Source organism: Lacerta agilis, chromosome 17, assembly GCF_009819535.1.
Source record: "Lacerta agilis isolate rLacAgi1 chromosome 17, rLacAgi1.pri, whole genome shotgun sequence".
Lineage (NCBI taxonomy): Eukaryota > Metazoa > Chordata > Lepidosauria > Squamata > Lacertidae > Lacerta > Lacerta agilis.
Window position 1 is genome coordinate 22,107,441 of NC_046328.1, and position 24,136 is coordinate 22,131,576.

General features: G+C 46.3%; 2 protein-coding genes across 3 annotated transcripts; both read left to right on the forward strand.

The window, feature by feature from the left end:
* Window positions 1-1,997: 1,997 nt before the first annotated feature.
* On the forward strand, window positions 1,998-13,687 carry LOC117038856 (RNA-binding protein 14-like). Of its 2 annotated transcripts, XM_033135808.1 has the most exons (3): window positions 2,001-2,432; window positions 9,438-10,782; window positions 11,697-13,687. In XM_033135808.1, the coding sequence occupies exons 1-3, from the start codon at window positions 2,084-2,086 to the stop codon at window positions 11,920-11,922; spliced, it is 1,920 nt and encodes a 639-aa protein (XP_032991699.1). In that variant the 5' UTR covers window positions 2,001-2,083; the 3' UTR covers window positions 11,923-13,687. The 2 variants fall into 2 exon arrangements, with proteins under 2 accessions (XP_032991700.1, XP_032991699.1); XM_033135809.1 differs by lacking the exon at window positions 9,438-10,782 and having other exon boundaries at window positions 1,998-2,432; window positions 11,697-11,898.
* Window positions 13,688-18,156: 4,469 nt separating this feature from the next.
* Window positions 18,157-21,470, forward strand: ZNRD2 (zinc ribbon domain containing 2). Its single transcript, XM_033135810.1, has 4 exons — window positions 18,157-18,262; window positions 18,411-18,559; window positions 20,184-20,268; window positions 20,938-21,470. The coding sequence occupies exons 1-4, from the start codon at window positions 18,244-18,246 to the stop codon at window positions 21,330-21,332; spliced, it is 648 nt and encodes a 215-aa protein (XP_032991701.1). The 5' UTR covers window positions 18,157-18,243; the 3' UTR covers window positions 21,333-21,470.
* Window positions 21,471-24,136: the final 2,666 nt, after the last annotated feature.

A 24,136-nucleotide genomic window follows, 5' to 3' on the forward strand; every position in this document is an offset into this window, starting at 1 on the left:
AGGGCAGTGCCAAAGAATGCTCCAACTACCGCACAATTGCACTCATTTCACACGCTAGCAAGGTTATGCTTAAAATTCTACAAGGCAGGCTTAAGCAGTATGTGGACCGAGAACTCCCAGAAGTGCAAGCTGGATTTCGAAGGGGCAGAGGAACCAGAGACCAAATTGCAAACATGCACTGGATTATGGAGAAAGCCAGAGAGTTCCAGAAAAACATCTACTTCTGCTTCATTGATTATGCAAAAGCATTTGACTGTGTCGACCACAGCAAACTATGGCAAGTTCTTAAAGAAATGGGAGTGCCGGATCACCTCATTTGCCTCCTGAGAAATCTCTATGTGGGACAAGAAGCTACAGTTAGAACTGGATATGGAACAACTGATTGGTTCAAAATTGGGAAAGGAGTACGACAAGGCTGTATATTGTCTCCCTGCTTATTTAACTTATATGCAGAATACATCATGCGAAAGGCTGGACTGGATGAATCCCCAACCGGAATTAAGATTGCCGGAAAAAATATCAACAACCTCAGATATGCTGATGATACTACCTTGATGGCAGAAAGTGAGGAAGAATTGAAGAACCTTTTAATGAGGGTGAAAGAAGAGAGCGCAAAATATGGTCTGAAGCTCAACATCAAAAAAACTAAGATCATGGCCACTGGTCCCATCACCTCCTGGCAAATAGAAGGGGAAGAAATGGAGGCAGTGAGAGATTTCACTTTCTTGGGTTCCATGATCACTGCAGATGGTGACAGCAGTCACGAAATCAGAAGACGCCTGCTTCTTGGGAGAAAAGCAATGACAAACCTAGACAGCATCTTAAAAAGCAAAGACATCACCTTGCCGACAAAAGTCCGTATAGTTAAAGCTATGGTTTTCCCAGTAGTAATGTACGGAAGTGAGAGCTGGACCATAAAGAAGGCTGATCGCCGTAGAATTGATGCTTTTGAATTATGGTGCTGGAGGAGACTCTTGAGAGTCCCGTGGACTGCAAGAAGATCAAACCTATCCATTCTCAAAGAAATCAGCCCTGAGTACTCACTAGAAGGACAGATCCTGAAGTTGAGGCTCCAGTACTTTGGCCACCTCATGAGAAGAGAAGAATCCCTAGAAAAGACCCTGATGTTGGGAAAGATGGAGGGCACAAGGAGAAGGGGACGACAGAGGATGAGATGGTTGGACAGTGTTCTTGAAGCTACTAACATGAGTTTGGCCAAACTGCGAGAGGCAGTGAAGGATAGGCGTGCCTGGCGTGCTCTGGTCCATGGGGTCACGAAGAGTCGGACACGACTGAACGACTGAACAACAACAACAACAACATCAGCCTAACTTACCTGACGGGGTTTATGGGGAGCATGTGCTCTTTGAAGGAAAAGGTGGCATATAAATGTGCTAAATAACCATCCTTTTAGAGCTCTAACTTCCATCTAAGGGGAATTTAGGTAAGGGGAAGAAATGCTCCATTTGACCCAGAAGCGCAACCTACAGTGTATTGTAGTTCATATTTTTTCCTAAATCTGTGCTCTACAGCATGGGCGTAGCCAGGATTTTGGGGGGGGGGGGGCAAGAACCGACGTGATTGGCCAGTTAAGTGTTTCTATTTTTCTACTTGATCTGGGGGGCAGCTGCCGACCCCCCTTGGCTACTCCCATACTTTATAGGGACCCATCAATGTAACATGTCGCCCTTAGACACATGTACGCATTTCATGTAAAGATGCAGCCTCGACGCTCGCATGTTCAAAGACCCTGCTATATCTCGCAAGGAAGGTGTTCGTGCGCACGCGCATCGCGACGTCAGCGGAACACTGCGCACGCGCCTCGCATCCTTTCCTCAGAGTTCAGGGCCTTACGGTTTGTGAGGGGGAGGGACGCGCCAATGCGCGGCGTCTACGGAGCACTGCGCACGCGCGGCGACTTGGGCCCCTCCTTTCCTGTGGGTCAGCGCCGCCGCCACAGTCGCCGCCGCGGCCGCCATTTTGCGCGTCTTTCCTTCCTCCCTCCTTTACCCCTCCACTCTCTCTCTCTTTCTCTCTCTCTCTCTGTCCCTCCCTGGCTCCGCTCGGTGAGAAGGGCGAGCCGATGCACCCGGGCGTGAAGGTGTTCGTGGGCAACCTGCCCGAGGAGACCTCGCAGGTGGAGTTGCGCGAGCTGTTCGAGGCGGCCGAGCCGGGCGAGGTCCTGCGGGTGGCCCTCATGAAGCAGTTCGCCTTCGTGCACATGCGCGACGACGCGTCGGCCGAGCGCGCGATCCTCAAGCTCAACGGGCAGTTCCTGCACGGGCACCGCGTCGTCGTGGAGCCCTCCCGCCCCAGGCCCACGCACACCGTCAAGATCTTCGTGGGCAACGTCCCGGCCGCCTGCACCAGCGGCGAGCTCCGCCTCCTCTTCCAGGAGTACGGGCCCGTCGTCGAGTGCGACGTCGTCAAAGGTACGGGAGGCGGAGGCGGCTTCGGCCTCGAAACCCCACCGCCCGCCCCACCCCACTCCACCCGAACCGCGGTCCCGCCGGGGAGGCGGGCGGCGTGTGTCTCTTCCCCTCTCGGCTGCGAAGGAGGCCGCTTCTCCCCCTCCTAAGTCGCCCCCGCCGCTCCTGATCCGCCTCGCTCGCCAGGTGTTGAAAGCGACGACGTCCCCCGTCTGCTGCCGTTGTATCTCTCTCCCCTCCCCCGCCTCCTCAGTAGCTGAAGGTACTTGGAGGTAGACTGCCTCCAGCTGGGGAGGTTCTGTTCCTTGCTAATGCTTATCGGTAGGCTTGTTCCGCGAGAAATCGCCTAGTTCTTCTCGTGAGAGCGTAAAAAAGTTGGTTTGAGTGAGAAGGTAAAGAGCGCCTGTAAACGTGTGCGGAGTGCGCCTTTTCCTGTTGAGTGATTGCAAGGACTAACCTGCTGCGCTTAACGGTAGCTGAAAAGCCCGGGACAGTAGACTTGGGGTTCTTTTCCTGACACCTAAATGAAAAGCGTCATGCTTTGGGAAGGCAATTCTGTAACTGGTTCACACAGCTGACAGAAGCCTTATTCCTGCGGGGGGGGGCTAATGTGAAGAAGGGTAGTACTCTCAAGGCAGGATGGTGGGAGCATGGGCTTTCCATAATGTACGTTTATCCCAAGCTGCTGTGCAGTATGTTAAAAAGCCAGGCTGGTATGTTGAACAGGCTCAGAAATGTGGCCAGTTATGCCAGTGTTTTTCAACCACCGTTCCGCGGCACACTAGTGTGCCGCGAGCTGTTGCCTGGTGTGCCGTGGGAAAAATTGAAAAATTACTTTATATATAGTCAATATAGGCACAGAGTTAAATTTTTTAACATTTTTTAACATTTTCTAATGGTGGTGTGCCTCGTGATTTTTTTCATGAAACAAGTGTGCCTTTGCCCACAAAAGGTTGAAAAACACTGAGTTATGCATCCAGTAGCTCAGCTAGCAGCTGCATTTTTTTACCACTTGCAGTTTCCACATTGTCTTTTAAAGGCAGCCCCTTGCACAATATCTGGCAGTAGTGTAAATGGGAGGTTGCCAGAGCATGGATCATTGTAGAGAGCATGGCCATAGAGCATGGACTATTCTTGTCCAGCAGAGGTGGCCACAATTGGCATACCAGTCTAGTGTAAAAAAAAGTAACACTTTACCCTTCGAGGCAAGTGCAATAGGTTGGACACAATTTTTCCTGAGTAGTATTGCCATCTTGTCAGGACTGAGCCTTCAGCATGTTGTCAGGATGTAGCCTATCAGCAAGTCCATAATGTTTGCTAACCAGTGTATAGTTTACTGTGATGGATTAGAGGGATAGGCAACCTAAGGCCCATGGGACACAAGCGGCCCACGCAGGTCATTTAACCAGCCCCCGAGCTGAGTTGCCCGCTTGGTGAGTCCCCGCGCACTGCTCTAAACCAGCGCGGCCTGGGGACTCGCTTCCACGGTGCCGGAAATTGCATCTGTGCAAGTGCAGATGGCAGAAATCACATTCTGCGCAGGCACCGGAAATCGCGGGCGTGCACACTCATGCACACCCGCAATCCAGCCCACGGAGGGATCTCCGCTGGAGTGAACCGGCCCAGGTGAGGTAAACCTTGCCAACCCCTGGATTAGACCCTTGGTCCATCTACTTTAAAATATTTCTCCAGCCCCAGCTGGCCCCTGAGAACTTCACAAGCAAAGTACCATGGAAGTGGCCACCCCCAGTTTATCACTAGGATTCAGTATCCCAAAGCTCTAAAAAATTCCTTCTTAAATATCCTGTATTCTAATTTCTATTTAGTTCATCGACAGCTACCACTTATATAGCCAAAATGGCAACAGACACACACAAGAGGAAGGTATTGGCAGACTTGGGATAACCCTTGCAAAAGTACCAAATACAAAAACCTCAAGGGAAAAAGTGGGAGAATTCCCAAAACTGTCCAATAAGAACTGAGCGTGCCTTGTGCCTGTGGAGAACTTGCTGTACAGTATTTGATGGGAGAAACTGGGTGGGAGGGAAGATTTAATGGGAGTTACTAAAAAATGAGCATGAAGGAAGAGACATAGACATAAAAAGTGTAGAGAGAACAATCTCTTTGTTTGAATTGGGGTCTTTTGGTTTATGCTGAGAAACTATTTTTAAAGCTGCCCATAAAAATCAATGGAGAAATCCAAGATTTTAATGAAGCTGGGATTGGGCACCAGTAGAATAATAGAATTGTGGAGTTGGAAGGGACCCTGGTGGTCATCTGTCCAACTCCCTGCAATGCAGGAACCTCTACTAAAGCATCAGTGACACAAGGCCGCATCCTGTTGCACTGTCAAACAGCTCTTTCCATTACAAAGTTCCTCCACCCCCCCCCCCAAAAAAAATCCCCTCCAAACAACTCAATGCTTGGTAGGCACACAGTATTGACTTACTGTTGTGAGGGGTAGAAAATGAGGGTATATGGGGATGAGATGGAGTGACTGGAATCCTGAACAGCAGCACTCAACACAACATTTTCTTTCAAGTCTCATTTGTTATGACTAATTGAGAGATTTATTTCTCAATGGATGCCTTTCTGTACAATTTGAATACATTTTGACAGCAGATGACCAGAATTATTTACATTGTTCTAAATGCAGGTGCACCATAGATTTATATTTGACATAAGCAGCCGCATCATATGCCACTTTACTCAAAAGTAAGTCTCCCTGTGTTCTCTGAGACTTGCTTCTAAGTTATTGTTGCTGGTACTACAGTTTATTCCCCCCCCCCCGGTATACCCATGCTGTGAGAAGTACTGCCTAATAAGTATTTGCAACAGACACTTCTGTACTATAAGGATATCAGAAGTGCTGTTCTTAGAGCAGAGCCAAAGGTAGAATTTTGCATGGTGGATACTGCTAGGACTGTGTGGTGTGGTCATGGGTATCCGTTTGCCCAGGTCTCCATTGGCAGGATTTTATAGCGCTAAAAAAAAGTCCTGTTGCTGTGTTAGAAAGGAATAACGTTTATTCTGCCTAGGCAGGAAAAGACCCCAGTTCATTTTCCTTAGGCTTTTCGTCAACATCCCTGTTGTGCTTATTGCTGATGTGCCTATGGCAGTCCCACCTCACTCCTCAGGTCTCAGGCTCCATGCCCATATGTGCAGCCTCTAATGAGCTAGGGTTCTTCTGGTCTAGTGTTTAGGTTTCTATTGTCTTTTCCCCTCCCACTCTCTTTTTAAGATTTATATGCAAGTATCTGTAAATATGGAGAATTTTTCCAGTGGTACCAGACAAAAATGTGGGGATAAAATTCATATCTGATGCGTCCCCTGTGGAGACTACTTGTATCTTCAAATCCAAGTAGATACAGTAAACAGATATTTAAGAAGAACGACCTAATACAGGTACCAGTAAATTCTGTGAGTGCCAACCAGCATTTCAGTCATGGGCAAATGTATCCCTCAAGAGTCACAGGGAGTGAGTTCTCCAGCTGATAACTGAACCAAGGTATGAGGTGTTGCCACAATTGTAGCTGGTGAGTCTTGAACTGTTCCTCACAGCTTGTGTGGCTTGAATGTCTGTTTCTTAAACACATTTTTCAGCTACCTGGTTTGCAACTAAAAGCCCTTGCTTCATTTTTTTCATCAAGACATTAATTTTTAATAGTAACACGTGCTATACAGAGCTTTTTTACATTTTAATGGTATGGTTGGAGAGGTTTTCCCCACCAAGTAGTTTAGTCCTAAGGCTGATAAGTAACTTCTCTAAATCTGAAGCTGTCACCCCAAGCTGCAGGCCCCACCTTTCTCTCCTTTATAGCCCCAACTATTACTGCCAAATGCACTTGCGTAGTCCTGTGCTTTTTGGGTAGGCATTTGCTTCGAAGAGTTTGCATATTCCTCTTTTCTGTCACTTGAGCTATGATGTGTCAAGCATTCCTTTTAGAGCTTTCCTGAATCTTCCATAATTTTAAAGGACCCGGCGGTGCATCATGCTGTGCAGAGCTGTCAATCAGAGGCAACCGTCTCTTCAGTCCCAACTTTATCATTTAAGTGGATCAGGAGGAAGGTTCATGTTTTGTTCCTCTCCTGTGTCTTTAATTTGAGTTTACGTCTACACATCCTTCTGAATGCCACTTTCAGGTCTTGTTTGCAGCATGTAATCAAATGCAACATCTCATTTGTTCCAGGACAGCTAAACCCATTCTGAACTGAAGTTTTCCCATTAATCTCTTGTGTAGGCTGGGGTGTATAGAAGCACACTGCACCTCAGGAGACGGTTTGGGTTTCACATCGCCAGGAGTGGTTGCTTCTCTCTCTTTCTCTAAACTGTTGTTAGATGCATTCTTTTGTTTGGTCTAATGCTATCTCCTTGACTCGAGTTGTGTCTCTGTAAACTCTTTTAATCATTTCCTTCCTTCTGTTTCTTCTGGATCAGTTTTTTTTAAGTACTTTGGCTGCGAATGTTAAGACTTATGAAAATTCAGTTTGTGTCTGGGCTAGGTCAGCAATATATCTCACCAGGGGAAAACAGACACTGTGTTTGTGTGTATCCCCATCCCAACTGATAGGAAGGGTCAGAATAGAATCTGTTGTGTGCTGCAGAATGAATGGCTTGCTGGTTTAGCAGTCTGACATTTTATTATATTTTTCAAAATGCAGCTGCTTAAACACTGAAATACCACTCATAGAACTGACAAGCATTGTCAAGAAATTTGTGCTAGTTGTTGCAGCCAGATATGTAAAAAATATCTATTAAAACTGTTGCAACAGGGTGTGCTCTCCCCACCCCCCACACACAGGAGAGAGGAGGAGGACCCAGAACAAAGGTGTGCCAGCCCTTATATAGACTTTTGAAATTGCCCACCCTCAAACTCAAGACCACCCCCAGAACATCATGCATACATACATCACAGAAAGAGGTTGTCTCCAGCAGAAATACATCACTGGGCGGTCTAAAACAGTATCCTGTGTGTTGTTTATCTCCTGTCTGCCAGGTTACCTGACTGCATCATCTGGGTTTTGGCCATTCTTTTGTTATTATAACTATTTAATTCCTGAATCCAGGTTACAGGTCACAGGCTCACACTATTCACACCTTAAATGTGCCCTTAAGGCAGGATTTGTGATCACAGAGACAATGGGGAGGTTTTTTCATTTCCTCCCTCCTTGCACAGAAACATTTGGTCAGTTTGGGAGAGTCAAAATGGTTTCAGGACTTGTCTTCCTGTAATGTTTTAAACATGTGGTTTATATATTTATGTAGTTGTTTGCCTTGTACATTTAATTTATATATTTGAGACCTTAAATTCTTATAACAGTAAGTACATCACAGTCTTTATCAACAATGAGTGCTCCCTTTTTCTTCATACTGGCCCAAACTGAAAACCTCTGATGATAGTGCTTTTCTGATCTCATCATAGAACATACAGTTAAAGAAATAGTGGTCTGATATTTCAACTTTATTTGTTCTAGCTATTTGAATGGGCAGGGATGAGCAGACTTCAGACTTGCAAGATCTGTTTTGATTTTGGGTTTGTTTGTTTTTTACTAGACTCCTGAGATCCAGGAACCTGGTGCAAAAGACAATCTTAGAATCAAATAATTTTGATTGTATGTGAACACAGCTCAGTCCTTCCACACAAAAATCCTCTCCTGGTTACCCCAACTTTTCTTAATTTCAGCAGCCATAATTAGGGAGAGAGGAATTTTGTTGCTTCTGTAGTTAAACACTGAACCAGAAATCATTGCTGATCTGCAAATCACCCAGAGATCTACCAGCAGATTCATATTTCCTTTTTCAGATCTATGAGGGGATGTGCGCATAGCAGCCTGTTTCCATTGTCTCAATTTGCAGTGAAAGAAAAGTGTGTGGTTTGTGAAACTGGCACAGACTTGCTTATTGAAGCTAAGAAGCAACTTTAGAGAATAGAACCTCAGATTCATTCCACTGGGTGCTTATTTTAAGCTCCCTACATTTAAATTGTTTTTTTCCATCAGCAGGATCCAGCCATGTTGATTTATAATAAGTACTAGGTTGAAACATCAGAAAGTCTTAAATGTATTCAGCAGTCTTGACAGTTTGTTCCAGCAATTCATGTAACCATGAGTCCTTTAGGCTTCTTTTCGGAGTCCAATAGGCAACAACCTTTGCAACAGAGGTGCTTGTCTTTTGCCTGCTATGGCATGTAAGGCTGGGAGAGATGCAATAGGGAACACACCTTGAGAAAGCTGTTAGTATGTTCTCCATTCTGTTATGACTTGTGGAATCCAGTGGGTGGAGGGAAACCATACAGAATAAAATTGTGGCCTTTGTCCTTGTATATTTTGTGCTGTCATTTTGAATCCACCTTTGCTAAAGTAGTGCATAATTTTGGTGTTTAAAACCATATAAATTGTCATGGTTCACTGGCTTTACAAGTTCAACCTCTGGTTTTATCAGTTAATCTTTTCCTTAAATTTTGATAGCTCAGCTTCAAGCCACCATCCTAAATGCAGTTTTTCATATTGCTTCTAGAAGCAGAATGCCAGATCTACTGAGGGTGGAGGAAATATTTACAGTTGTGCAGGGTAGTATCCATATGCAAGATGTTCAGGTATAAATGAAAGTGTAACATTTGAATGCGCAACAGGAATGTTCTCAGCATTTTGACTGGGAGCAGTGGGGGAAAGTCCTCTGCTGAGGATTAATACGTTGAAGAAATCAAGCAGCACAGAGAGTGTTTGATACGCTTTGGTACATTGTGAATTATGTGCAAATCATGCAGGAGGCAGAGTGAGCTATGGGATAGGATGGGTAGTTTGATGCCAGTGGCCTGTTCCTTCCTTGTGGCTCTTAAAGAGTTGCCCAGCAAGCCACATCAGCTGATTCATTCTGCATTCTTCTGGTATCAAAACAGATGTGCTTCAGGCTGAAGCCTTTCTAGGGTACATCGAAGTATGAGTGGGTTCCAGCAATTAATTGTCATATGTTCCTTATTGATAACCTTCTGTCTGCTGCTTTATCAGACTATGCGTTCGTTCACATGGAGAAGGATGAGGATGCCAGAGCCGCCATTGAACATCTTAATGGAAGGGAAGTCAAGGGCAAGAGAATTAATGTGGAACTTTCTAATAAGGCTCATAAAAGGGGGCCAGCTGGGCACACCGGCCAGCTGGGCAACAGAGCTGAAAAGAACAAAATACCAACCCTGGATAAACTCCAGCCCAGGAATGATACTTTGAGATCCGGTAATCTTGCTTTCCCAGCGGGAGGATCAACTTATTCTTCACTGGAGTATGACTATCAGCAGCGCCTGGGGAACAACAATTTAACCAAAATTGATTCCCAAGACAGTCAGGCTAGGCAGGTATCTCCTTCCTATTTTGGAAGGGACAGAAGCCCCATTAGACGCTCACCAACAAGAGCAGGTTACATACTTCCAATGGCAGCCCAGCAAGCATCCTACAGAGACCAGGCTTCTGCCTCCCTCGGGACAGCCTACAGAGACCAGCCTGCAGCATCACTTGGGATGGCTTACAGACCCCAGCCTACAACTGGGCAGGCTGCAATGTACAGAGCCCAGTCCTCAGCCATGCTTGGAAATCAATATAGAGCCCAGTCTTCTGTTCCCCTAGCAACTTCTGGGGCCCAGCCAGCAGCCTCAGCACTAACATCCTACAGTGCCCAAGCAGCTGCTTATGGAGCACAGGTGGCTGCTTCTCAAGTCCCTTCTTATGAGACCCAGCCCACAACAACATACGCTGCCACTTATGGGGCCCAGGCTGCTGCAACATATGCAGCAGCTTCCTATGGTGCCCAGGCAGCAGCTGCTGCTGCCGCCCTCTCAGCATCTTACGGGGCCCAACCTGCAGCCAACCAAGCAGCCTTGTACGGTACCCACCCTCTCTCAACACAGTCAGCTTCATATGGAGTCCAGTCAGCTGTTGGCCATGCAGCTTCTTATGGGGCCCAGGCTGCATCTGCCCTGCCAGCTGCATATGGGGCACAGGCTGCAGCAAACTTGGCAGCCGCTTATGGTATGCAGGATGCAGCAGCAGCAGCAGCAGCTGCTGCTTCCTATAAAACACAGCTCTCTGCTTCACTGTCAACAGCCTACAGAGCACAAGTCTCAAACCCAGCGGAGACAGCTTATGCTGCGCAGCAATCCACTTCTGTTCCCTTAGCTGCAGGTTACAGAGCTCAGCCATCATACAATGGGCTGACTCAATCTGCACAACAGGCAGCCTCATATACAGCATTGTCCCAGTCAGAAGCTGCAGCTCTTCATCCGCCATATGAACGCACTCGCCTCTCTCCACCGCGTGGCAACCGTGAGGATCTCTACAGAAAAGCAGCTGCAATGAATAAGAGGTATGCAGCTAGACCAGTTGTAATGCTTTTCACGCCAATCACACCTGCTCAAGGATTTTTCTGCACTTTTCAGAGGGTTTCAAAGGAGAACTTCATTCTGTGGTTCCATGGGAGGGAGCAGAGTTCCTGCTATGACTTTAAATTGGCATTTATTCGAAAGCAAGGATGGGTCAGGAGTGGGGCTTGCTTAACCTTTGCTACACTGGCTGTGCCATTAGTTTCTCTCTATCAGATCTTTCAAATCTTTTCTGTGCTTTACTGTTTGTGGGGAAGGGAGCAAATATGGGCTGCGCTCTTACCATTTACCCCCGGCCTGCACATATCTCTGGATAATTGTGAGTACGTGTTTGCGAGAAGGCTCTGCTACCTGACCAGATCCCACCACACAAAAGGCAAACTAGACCTTTGAGACTTGACTGAGATTGCAAATAAGAGTTGCACCAGCTTAATTCCTGGCAATGATTAGCATAATCCATCGTTTTTGGTCACCTCCAACACCTCCAAGTCTTTTTGAGCCTTGATACACCTTAGCTCTTGTACCCATCTTAGAAACTATTGGGTGTAGTTTTGTGGGGTCTGGGCCTCCTGCATGGTACTGTGTTTTATCACTGTTCTGATGGGAGGCTCAAAATTCTGCTTAAATGGTGAAGTATAATGAGTATTACAGAATAGCTGAACCATTGAGAGATTATTCCCCATGTCTGAGAGAAGCAAAACGGCCCCAGTTGCAGCAAGACAATGGAGGAAAGACTATTGTTTGGATTCCTTTAGTATCTTTTCTGTGCTTACAACTCAGCAGTCATCTTTTGTGCGGGTGGAGTGGGGCCTTCTCAATCATAGTGTGTATATAATGTAAGGCATCGGCCATGAGGGTTTTTATTTATGAAATATCTAATGTCTCTTCTCTTAACCAGGTACGGTTCTGACCTCTCAGATGACCGCCGTTTATCTGACCTCTCAGATTTCCGCCATTTAACAGACTCCCCCCACGCGTACCGCCATTCGCCGACAAAAGCTCAACTGGATTATCGCCGTCTCCCAGAAACACAGTCTGATTATGCCCGATATGCGGGTGCCTATGGCGATTACATGCGTAACGCACAACTGCAGCTGCATGCTAGTTACCAGCGCCGCCTGTAAAGGATTTCCCCCGTCTTTCCTGGGGTGGGACTGCGTCATTGTTCTGGCGCCCGCCGTTGTAACACATCTAGCATAAACCCCGGCTGCTGCATCCTTGATGAGAAGTCTTTGCCATTTGATTTCAGAATATCCTTTTAGTCACTACATTTCTTCTCACCCTTTGTCACAGTGCCCTTAGCAGCTTGTCATTGTAGCTCTTGTATCTTCTGTTGTTGTCCTTTCCTATACCAAGTAAAGGGTGTTATTTACTTTAGCGAGCCATATGGGGCCATCCAAGATAAAACAGTTTTCTAGGAGAGTCTTGTGGTTGCTATCTTAATTTCAATGTTAGGGCTCTGTGCTCTGCCTCAGGACTGCTGTAAATTGCTGCATATTGAGTCATTTGGAAACCAAAGTCCCTGGGTGATGATGGCAACATGGTGAACGTTTGCTTCTGGTTCCTTGGTTCTGCCTCTTGCCGTGTCCCACCAGTTAGAAAGGAAACTGTTCTAGCATTGAAATCCTCATTTAATGTGCTTGTTGAAAGGATCACTTTGTATCCTTTCCAAGTGAGCTCAGTTGCTTTCATGTAATAGCATCCATTGATTTTTGCTAATATAGAGTGCACAAGTAAACCTGAAGTTAGAAGTGAGTTTAGATTATTATTTTTTTGTATTAACTGTAAATAAAAAGTAGGCAGACTGATAGTTTAGGAAATCCAGCTGCCTAGTGGTTTTGGTGGGGTGTGTGTTGCTATTATTCCTTTCATATTGAAGTGTGTATGTAAACAGCAGAACTCAGGACCATCCCTGCTGGTGGGTGATCATCATACAGTGATGATGATAAGTGATCAATGCTATCAAAATACTCCCCTTTTTAGTTGCACAGGATATTTACTGGCCTGGAACACCCTTCAGGCCTAGAACTGGGAGGTCTCTGTCTTTTGTTATTCCTGCAATATTTAAGACTGCTCCCTTACACTCTTATTGGGAACCTCTCCCTTCTCTCTCCCCACCTCAACCAATATATCTGCCCTATTTTTCTTTCATGGTGTTAAGTTTTTCAAATATTGGGAGCAGTCAAGTTTATCACAGGGGCTCAAGTAGGGGAATACCTTAGGATAGGTGAGGGCTCCACACCCCAAGATGTAGGAGAAATCGAGAGAGATGTTCATGAAGCTGTGATGGGCTGACGTGATGGTTCTGTCAGGAGCAAGTGTGGAGTTCAGCTTGATGTTGCCTACTATATTTTTTAGATTGTGCCATGTCCTACTACTGCTATCTCTGCACAAAATATAGTGCCAGAATGCTGAGGGGTAAGGACAGCTGGACATCTTCCAGAACGTTATTGGCAGGTAGTGTGTACTCTCCCCAAGTGCTACTGCTTTTGTAGCAGGAAACCTGTTTTCATCTCTTGCAGCATAACTTTTTTTGTTTTTTTAATGAATGCCTTTTTCTGCCACTGTTAACTCACAGTGCAACTGCAGAGACATTTTCCCCTTCTTTATATTTTTCCATTTCATTACAACTGTTTATGAACAGCAGTAGCAATTAGAATCTAATCAGAGTTTTAAATAAGCGTGGCTACACAAAGCAAAAAGCAGCATTGTCAACTGACAATGTTGGCTGAACGCTTGCTCAGTTTCTAGTAATAATTTGACAAAAATGCTTGGAGTGAAGCCAATCTTATCTGTGTTTTTCCAAGTAGGTAGTTAATTAATAATTGTACTGCTTTTTATAAGATTATGCTTTCTGGGCAACTGATTAAAATGTGCAAACTTGCTGTATTCCTGGCCTGAATCTGTTCCATGTTTTTAAGGCTCTTGAGTTTTGGGGCAAATACTTCTTTGACTTGCATGATCTGCCCTCTTAGTTTCCCTATGTCACAGACAGAATCGCCCAAGAACACATCAACAAGCTCTAAATAGTGTTTCACTTGGTCCCTTTGTGTCAGATGAGCTGCATTTCCAGTCTAGAGTGGATTGCTTCTTAAAACCAAAGGGCACAGCCTTACATATAATTAATTACTTACCCCTTCAATTAGTTAGGCCTACATTGAACTTTCCCAATGAGACCACAAATTGAAATTTTAAAAGGAGCAGCACTCTTTGTTTTTATGCTGCCTCTAGTTACACAATCACCTGCCTTCTGTGCCCCTTGGGGAAAAGGTAATTATGGACCTTGAGAGTTGATGGGCTGGTCAAGATGTGCATTGATGCAAAGGGAAGAGATCTCTGATTTTACTGTGGTAGAAGTGAGACAGCATGCATTTCTTCTGGTATATGTTCAGTTTCTATCCTTCAAGAGCTTACTGCCCATCTGCACAGTGTCTCCTCTCCCATTTATTAAAAATGGTGTGGTGGGGCATTTTAAAAAATGGGTCTAGAAAACAATCTTAACATTTCCCTACTGCCTCAGGGAAGTAGTTCAAGACAGCACAAGTCTGCTCCATTCCTCTGCAGACAGAAGAGGAAATGTGAGCTGTGTTAAGTGTGTAAAAAGTGCATTAGAGGTATTGCAGAAGAGCTGTATCCAAGTGGTCAAGTATTGCTGAACCAAGGTTTTTCAGTTCAGCTTCCTGAACACCAATGCAACCACCGTTTCCTTCTGGGGTTTCTAGCCATAGACGTCCTGAATTAAATATTAAAATAGTATGTACCTTTTAAGTTGCCCATTTCATTCAGTACAGTGTGTCCATCCCTGGGTTGGATATTAAACATGTCCCAACCTCATGTTTAATATGATTTAGGTTGAATTGGCTTCCTTTTAAAGAACACTGAAATGTAGCTTTGAGAGGGGCCTGCTGTACTTTCTGTGTTGAAGAGAATTCTGTTGCTTCCTGTAGCATGAATTGACCTGCTATGCTAGCCAAATGTTATTGAAATGACTGATTAGTCACACACCTGCTTACACTTACCCTTCAGCATCACAGGTCACTTAAGTAGACACATCATCAAGGCTAGTTTCCCAGGTGTCACTACATATCCCTTTGTAATCTGCCCTTTCTACTCTGACTCCCTTGGGAACCCTAAGAGGTTAGGACCCGTTACCGACGTGCCCCAAGAAGCTTTGCGACTGCGGGACAAAAGGAGCACAGGTCTTTGCGACTCCAGGTGTCAACCCGTTTGCGGCGTCAGACTTGTACCCCGTCTGATAAGTCTCTGCGAGAAATTCTTACAGCATAAAACTAGGTTCGAGCCCTTTGGTAGAGTTTAGTAGGCCTTTTTAGGAATCCCGCCTCGGCCTGCGCCCCCAGCTGGTGGAGCTCGGCCCCGTCGGAGAGGCGAGTCAACGCGGCGTTCTTGAGGGTGGCGGCGGATAATGAGGTTGCTTTCGTGGGTCGCACACCAACCAAATGCGTCTTCAAGGAGGGGGCAGTTGCGCTGGGCGCCCACACCCCGCCGGCGAACAGAGGAGAGGCAGCCGGGAAGGCGCTGCAGCAGGCAGCGCTGCAAAGCCTCTTGGACTAGGGCTATGCGCTTGGACGTGGCGGGCCTATGTGTGCTCGCTTGGAGGAAGCCCGAGCCGGCGTGGAGAGAGGTTGGCGGCGGCACAGGTAGACGCCGCGACGGCCATCCCCACCCAGATCCCGCAGCCGCTGCAAGAGCGACAGCGGCGCGTGCCACCTGTTGCCACGACAACCGCCTCAGAGGCGGAACCAGACGATACAGTACTTTTAACGGCGGCAGGAAGTTCCGCCCTCTTATTAACATACTTTACGTCGATTGGTAGAAGCCAGTTTTCTCCCGAGACCAGCGGCTTTCTGGTCCTTTCCACAGGCGAGGGCGCGCGGGAGGGGGAAGTATTAAAATTCAGCGCTCCCTGATCGCGATTGGTCGTAACCACAGAACGACAAAGCGGAGAAGCGCGCCTCGCACGGATTTTAAACAGCTACCACATTCCGCGCTGGAAATGTGTGGCAAAATCCGGGGTTTTACTGTAAGTGCGACTCTATCCTTCGTTCGTCCTCTTTCCAACTTGAGTCTTCGTGTGAAAAAAATAATACTGTTTTCTTTGATTAAACATCATGCCAATGCAAATGCCAGCATGGTGGTTACGTTACTTGAAGCTTTGCTTCAGTCTCACTAAGTCTCTTGACAGCCCTAATTCTGCAGTCAGTTTCATGCAGGAGTCTCACGCTCCGCAACCTCGCGCACAAAGAGTTGCGCTTTCACATTTTTCTGAAATTAAAATAAGAATTGACAGAAATTACTCATATTTGCTGCAATCTTTGACCAACCATAACTACAGTAAAATTCTGGAATTCCCCAATTATTTCTATGCCCAGCGTTCGCTTCTGTATAGTGCGGGCGGGAAAAGTTTCTGGGATCAGCCCGCCTTTAGTAGGCGCTCTTGAATTGTCGTTAGCTTAAACTTCCGGGGTAGCTTCGTAAACTATTTTAGTCGCCCGCGGGACATGAGGGCTTCCTACTGCAAGAACATCAGAAAGTACGAAGAGAGTTTCGGCGTTACTATGACCGGAGGGGAAATGGTATAGAAAGAAAACCACCAAGCAATTTTATTTTTGCTGCCTCTGAATTATTGGTTGGTTTTTGCTTCCCTCATTTCAACAGTGCAACCCGCCCCGCGCCCCCCCCCTCAAAGAAAAGAACCCCGGGAACTGTGTCTGTCTGAATATACAAAGCTAGCCGAAAGAGTACACTTGAAATGTTTTTAATATCCTGCTACATCATTGTTTCTGTCTGTTTGGAAATTAATAGCGAGTGCTGTAATAATTGACTGCAGACCCTGATCTGTTCTGTTGCATTTCATCAATAAAGAACAAAAAGTCAATAATATGAAGTCTTTTATTAGAGAGTATCAAGCTCAGTCTCCCATCTACAGTACTGGATTGGTATCAGCATCATGAAACAAGATGGTTATGACCTCATCCCCAATCTGCAGATTGGGGATCATAGCGGGGGATTACACTGTTGGATTGTCATAGACATCACACCCTCCTACCCCACCACTTGAACTGCATACATGCCCCACATGTATTTAAAGCATATGGTTCCCCCCCCCCGAGTTCTGGGAACTGAAACTTCCACCTTACAGAACTACAACTCCCAACAAACTACAGTTTCTGAGGTTCTTTGGGGAAAGCTATGTGATTTAAATGTATGGTGTGCACACAGTCTATCTGTATGGAGATAAAAATCTATGCCCTATATTTGCATTTCAATTTTTAAAAAACCCTCAGGCACATTTATCCCAAATAAGATGATTTTGAATAGCATGAACTCCTTTCTTTTTTGCCTTTACTTGAGGGCGAGAGGTCAGCATACCCAGGCTGCTGCCAACTGACTCCAACAATAAACTCCTGGCCTGGGTTTCTCCACCATCTCCAGAAGTAGTTTTCACTTTAATTAGAACATAAGGGCATCCCAGATGAACTTGTAAGTCCTGCAGGTAAATGAATTATTATTGTTGAGCTGCAATATTATGCACACCTGGAAGTATGTCCCATTAAATTCAGTGGAATTTGAACAAAATAAAATAAAATATTCCTTCCAGTAGCACCTTAAGAGACCAACTCTAAAAGCTCACGAAAGCTCATACCAAGAATAAACTTAGTTGGTCTCTAAGGTGCTACTGGAAGGAATTTTTTATTTTATTTTGTTTTAACTATGGCAGACCAACACAGCTACCTACCTGTAAGTGGAATTTGAGTACACATGCATAGAATCATACTGCAAGATATCTGTGTTTTAGTTAGATGGCCATATATCTCTGGGAAACCCCAGTCAGAAAGAAAAGAAGCAACAATTTAGCCCATTATTGATCCCTCAAACTGGCAGCTGCTCTTCTACATCACCTGCCACGTGATATTGATTTCACCAAGGATGCTATAAATTGAACCTAGAGAACATTTTGCATGCAAACATGTGAACTATGATCCCACCCATACTTAATTCACCTAGACCAGGACTCTATTCCACTGGGCAGCAGCTTTCCATTTTCTCATTCAAATGCCTTGCCAAATCTTGGGGCACATTGCATAGAAAGCATGTGCTCTACCACTGAACCTTGCCTCCCACTGAGCATGTGCAGAGTGTCTTCTCTCCCTTGAAGCGGCTACAAACTTGAAGGAGCTGCAGCAAACGCATAGAACCTACGGATTCCAGGCAAGCTTGAAACTAGACTACGTTGCCGCTAGCCAATTTCCGTGCGTGTACGTAAAGTGGAAGCAAACGTCCTTCCGGAACCTTAGTTTTAACGCCTCAGTTTCGTGGGGGGAGGGAAAGAAAAGAGGACAGAGGTTTGTAGGCGGAGTTTCTGCGAGGGACGACTAGGGAGGAGGCGTGGTCAAAACCGGAAGCTGCGGCGTCCGGGGAACATCATGGCGCTGAACGCGGCAGGTAAGTGAGGGAGGAGGGGTAACCATGGCAACTGGGCCTGCAGGCCCTGGCGAGAGGCGAGCCTGGCCCAGTAATCGGCTAATGGGACGGGGACTGAGAAGGCTTGTTTCCCCACCGCCGCTGTTCCCATTCTCCCTCCCTCGCCCAGGCGACGAACCGGAGTGGCAGCCGCCGTCGGAGGCGGAGCTGAAGGTGATCCAGGCCCGGCGCGAACGGCAGGACAAGATCAGCAAGCTGATGAGCGACTATCTCCTCAAGGGTTACCGCATGCTGGGCGACTGCTGCGAGGAGTGCGGGGTGAGAGGAGGCGAAGGCGCCTGGTCATGTTTGCAGAGCGCGAGGCCCGAGGGGGAGAACGAGGGGACTTCTGAGCACGCTCAGAGTGCCTATCTCTGCTGTCATCCCTTTCTCCCTGCTCCTCCAAGGAAGAATTTCTGGGCAGGTCGGAACTGCAGCACATCTGAGAGGAGTTTAACTAGGCTTTTAAAAAAAAAAAACAACCATTCTTAAACTCAAGCGCCTTAAAGGCAGGAGAATTCCCTGAAGTGCGGTGCTATTATATAATAATGAAGAGTTGGTGTAGCGACTGGCAAATACAGCCTTTGCCAACCTGATGCCTACACGAAGGCATCAGTGTAGCAGGTTGCTGAAGGCTGAGCTGAGGTTGAGCTCTAAATTGTGGAGTCACTGGTCTGAATCTTAGCACTGCCATGAGTTCCCCCAATGGCCTCTGATAAGTCAGTCTCCTAGCTGCATTTCATTCCCCATCTACAATATGGTCTCCATTTTTCAGGGCTGTTGAATACAGCGAGATAACATATGAGAAGCATTCTGAATGCTTGAAATAGTTTGTGGCAGTGTTGAGTATTATTACGGCTTGTATATGCTGTTTTTGTGGCAGTCACTGGCCTGCAAAGCATATTTCAGCATTCACCTGGTGCCATAGGCAAGCGAGCAGGCTGGTGGAGGAGAAACAGAAGGTTCCATCCTGCCTCTGATCCCAGCATAAAAGGCAAGTGGGCTATTGGGAGAGGAAAGGCCACTCATCCAAAGAAAGGCAGTAGGCTGTTGTGGGAGAAACAGAGTTCTCTGCCCTTCCTTAGCTAGCCTCTTCCAGCTATTTTTTAGAAGGCAACTAAGACTTTTGGGTCTTACTTATGAGGCTGTGGGAGAGGGCCACACATAGACTCAGCAAGTATGCAGCAACCATGAGAAACTGCAAGTTATGCTGAAACCATGGAAGAAAATATGAGGCCTGAGGTTTTGAGTTGAAAAGGTTGCTCGAGTTTTGAGGAGAAAGTTGGGGTGGGAATAATGAGATCAACAAGCCTTTGAGTTCTCACCCAGATTTTAGCCAAATCTTTTTCTCCTGTAGCTTTCTAAAAACAGGAGCCTAGAGAGCCCCTCTCTCCAGTAATCAGAGCACTGGTTTCAATATGCAATCATATGGTCAGTAGAAGATAGGAGGGATCCAGAAAGCAGCACCTGCATATCATTTGTGATCCCCACCACTACACACACATGCACACAATTGTTTTGCCCCAATCTTTTCCTTGGAGAGAGATGGAGTCTTTCTGAAGAAGGGATAGCTGTTGGTCTTAAGCAAGTGCAGAATGCTTTTTTATATGTCCCTGAATGTAATTGCAAAATAATGAGGTAAATTGTGCATCTCTGTCTTTAAAGTGGAGGAAGCTCCTGCTTCTTTCCTCAGCACCTGACATCTTGTGACAATCTTTTCTCTATCAAACATTAGCTCACAGTTATAATTTTGGCACCTAGAATCCAGGTTTTTATTAATTTCGCTGGTGTAATTTCTCTCCCCTCCCCACCCCCATGCACCATTCTTTATCTCCCTCACACATCACATTCCTTTTGCAAGCTCTGACACTTTTCTCTCCTTGCTATAACCTTGTCTTTTCAGACCATTTTGCTGCAAGACAAGCAGAAGAAACTGTACTGTGTCGCCTGCCAAGAACTTAATTCTGATGTTGACAAGGACAATCCAGGTATGTTTGGGGTAGTGTGGGGAGGTTGCCTCACTGGGATGGATTGGGAAGGGCAGGAGTCTTGGATTAGAGGTTGGGGATTAGGAACTAGGGCTTTCCTCCCATTATGTGTTGGTAGGGAGAGGTATTTCTTAATTAGCTGGAAATAATTCATGAGCCTGACACCATCTCTGGGAGTTTAAATGCTGCAGTTGCTATAAACCATAACTGGTGCTGCAGCACTTGTTTAATGCTTACACACTGATGCTCTGGCAACTTGGATGATCCCTATATTCATGTTTGTATTGTTCATTCTGCCTTTAGAAGACATCTAAAGGCAGCCCTATACAGGGAAGTTTTATTTGATGTTTTATTGTGTTTTATGGGAGCTGCCCAGAGTGTCTGGGACAATCCAGTCAGATGGACGGCATATAAATCATAAAAAATATTATTATTGTAAAATTATTATAGTGGGCTTCTGGGTGTGCCAGGAAAGAACCTTTTCTGCTTCACTTAACAAGAGCGTGTTAGTGTTAAGTTGCTGCTTAGATCTTCCAGTGGTACTTGCCTGTTATTTTTCATTGGGATGCTTGCAAGAGGCTTGTGTGTGTGCAAGACTGGGGCAGGGGCTCAAGGAGGCCCAGGAGAAAAAGGGCCCTGTGGTGATTCCTATGTGCTTCTTCTCTGCAGCCCTGAATGCTCAAGCGGCTCTATCCCAAGTACGTGAACGACAGCTAGCTGCTAACTCGGATGATGCTACTTCACCTGAGTACCTCTCCTCTCTGCCAACTCCTCGCCATGTGCCACGCCCAGAACACTGTGAAGGGGCAGCAGCAGGACTCAGAGCTTCTGCCATCGCTCCAGCACTCGCAGCCCCTGTTGCTGTGCCTGCCGGCCCACCTCCCACTGATGCCCTGGCTGCAGCGGAGGAGGCCATACTGCAGAAGATCAACTGGGCTGTCCATGAGCTCCAGCAGAGCACTTGCATTGAAACAAGCATACAGCTCTGCTCACTTATCCGGTCCTGCACAGAATCCCTCAAAGGAATTAAGGAACTGTTGCAGGGAGGTGGCCCTGATGTATAGGAGCATTGGCAAGCCATAGGAGCACAGCCATACCTATGGCACCAAGCAATGTGTCCCTTAGAGGCTAGATTAGAGTCTGAGCAGTTCAAACAAGACTGTGCTCTTTCTTCCGATTAAAACGTGTTGCTTTTTGTCTCATTCTAGTTGTCTTGAAGTTTGGGAAAGGTTCCTGGAGATCTTTGTTGAACTGGTGGGTCTCATTTGGGACAAAATGTGGTAGGGAAATGAGTTAGACTTCCCCTCTGACAAGGGTGCATAGAACCATCCTGCAGAATTTTGGGTCCACTCAGTAAACATCCTGGTCTTGTTGCCTACATGAAACTCTAAAATGAGGATTGTCAAGTGTTTAGCTTAGGGGAGGGGGGCAGTCGCAAGCTATGCAAACATTCATAAAGAGCAGAGATAGGGCACCCATGGCCTTTTAGGTGTTGTTCAGCAACTGCTATTAGGCAAGTCAATGTGGTTGGGATGATGGGACTTGTGACTCCATATGTTGCCAGTTCCTCATCCCTGAATCCATATGGATTCTGATAGGCCTTGCTTTCTCCTTCATGAATGATCAATTAAACCAATAGCTCTCAAGCTGAAGGCCAGGCCCCTTTGGGAGGAGCATGCAAGACATTTGCAAGGGTACAAAATTCTAAGATGGCAGATCATGCCAGAAGCAGCCAAGGTTTAGTACTCTGGCTACCAAATCATCTATGCTTATGGAAGCTGCAGAAAGTCAGGAGAAATCTGGCATCTTCTCTGCCTGGGTGGTTTTATGAGGGGGTTGAAGATAGCATGTTCTAGTCCTCTTCTACTGGCAGAGTTGGATCCTTTTACACAGCAGAGAAACATGAACATATATCTTGCTGTGAGAATTCTGGTTTCTTCCCTGCTCCAAAGATAGTTGCTGGCATAATGTGGCCCTTGGGAAAGTGATACGGGCTTCCTAATGTGAAACAGTATTCAACCAAGGTTTCGCTGCATTTGCATTATGAGTCTGGGGCTGAATTTGGAATGCATCTGTTTTTATGCTTCAAGTTGGACTCTCATGACAACAGACAAATGCAATAGGAACAGGAGAAGCTGCCCTGTGTACCCAAGAGCCCTGATGGAGCAGGCTAGAGGCCCACCTAGTTCAGCCTTCTGTTCTGACAGTGTCCCAACTGGATGCCTATGAAAAACCTGCAAGCAGAACCCTTGTGCAACAGCACTTTCCCCATACATGATTCCCAGAAATTGGCATTCAAGGTGTATGGCCTCTGACAGTGGAGGTAGAACATACCTGTTGTGGCTAGTAGCCACTGATGGCCTTGTCCTTGAAGTTGGCCAATCCTATTTTAAAGCTGCCCCAGTCTGTGGCCAGAAACAGTTGGAGGGCACCTGGTTGGCGTATGCTGACTATAAGCTGCTTCCTAGCAGTATTTCCTGTGACAGTCCTGATCCTTTTTCTCTTGAGATGCCAGAGATGGAGCCTGTGACCTCCATGCAAACGTGTTCTGCTACCAAGGTATGGTCCTCCCTAGTTACACAACACTAAGCCCTAGTCTGGTGTAATACCTTGGTGTTCTGCACTGGAAGTAAACAAATCCAGTAGAGAATGTTACCACAAGCAGGCAACTGTAGCCTGCCCTATCGTGATTCCTGTTGGGAAGTTGGTGTCATTTGAAAGAGAAAGGATGCACTGAGAAACGATCAGTCGGTGGCAGTCTTCCAGAGCTGCAGTCTGATAATGGAAAGGTGCCAAGCTTCTCTCCCCACCAATAAACACAAACTACGCTTTTCCTATGCAGAGTTAGGCATATCAAAATCAGCAGACATAGGCTCAGGATGTGTGAAGCACAATGGTAAAAATGTTAGCTTGTCATTTGGAAGGGGACAACAAGGACTGGAATATGGTAACCTCTGGCAGATTTCTCACTAGGTCTCTGACTCCAGTAAAGCAGTGCTGGAGAAAAGGAGCATGGCTTGGTTTTTAGCTCATTAGCCAATGCCAAAAGCAGGGTGGGCTCTACCATTGGCTAGGCAAAGTAGCCTGTCACAGATGGCACATAGTGAATACGGTTAACAGGTGGGAAATTCTTAACTGACCATTCTTGATAAAGCAAATTATTTGCTCAGGGGAGATGGGTTGATATTTCCTCCATGAAAGGCAAGGACAATATTTAAAAGGGTGATTTACCTGCAGGGATGGGGTTTTCAGAGCTCTGGCGCCACACAGAGGCAGAGAGAACTAGGAGTTTAGCGATGCTGGAAGCAGCCTGAGGGTTTGGGGTATTCTGTGCATCCTCAGTGGCTTCTTAGGAATATAAGAAGCTGCTTATACCAGGTCAGACTTCCCTATATAGGTCTGCTTTCAGATGTCTTCTAAAGGTTGTATAATACTTAACTCCTTAGTTCCGGAGTCGCATAACTCCATACCCTCCAACATTTCTCCGATTAAAATAGGGACGTCTTAAGGAAAAGCAGGACGTTCCGGGAACTAATGAGAAACTGGGGCAACTTCTATAAATCTGGGACTGTCCCTGGAAAATGGGGACATTTGGAGGGTCTGAAATAGCATAGGAACCAACTCCTAGGGGCGGAGGTCCCTTCGCACCCCCTCCCAGAAAGTATTTCCAAATGGTGTGCGTGTTGTGATCGATTATGCGGAGAGGGGCTTGTTTACCTCCCCCACCCATATTTTATTCAGGTTGGCACCCTAGTATATCACCTAAAGAAACCACGGTCTCCGCTGACCTTCATTCCAAGGAAACGGAGCCCTGTGCGTCAGCGCAGGCACCCCTGCAATCCTTTGCCGCGTGGAGGTTGGGGTGCGC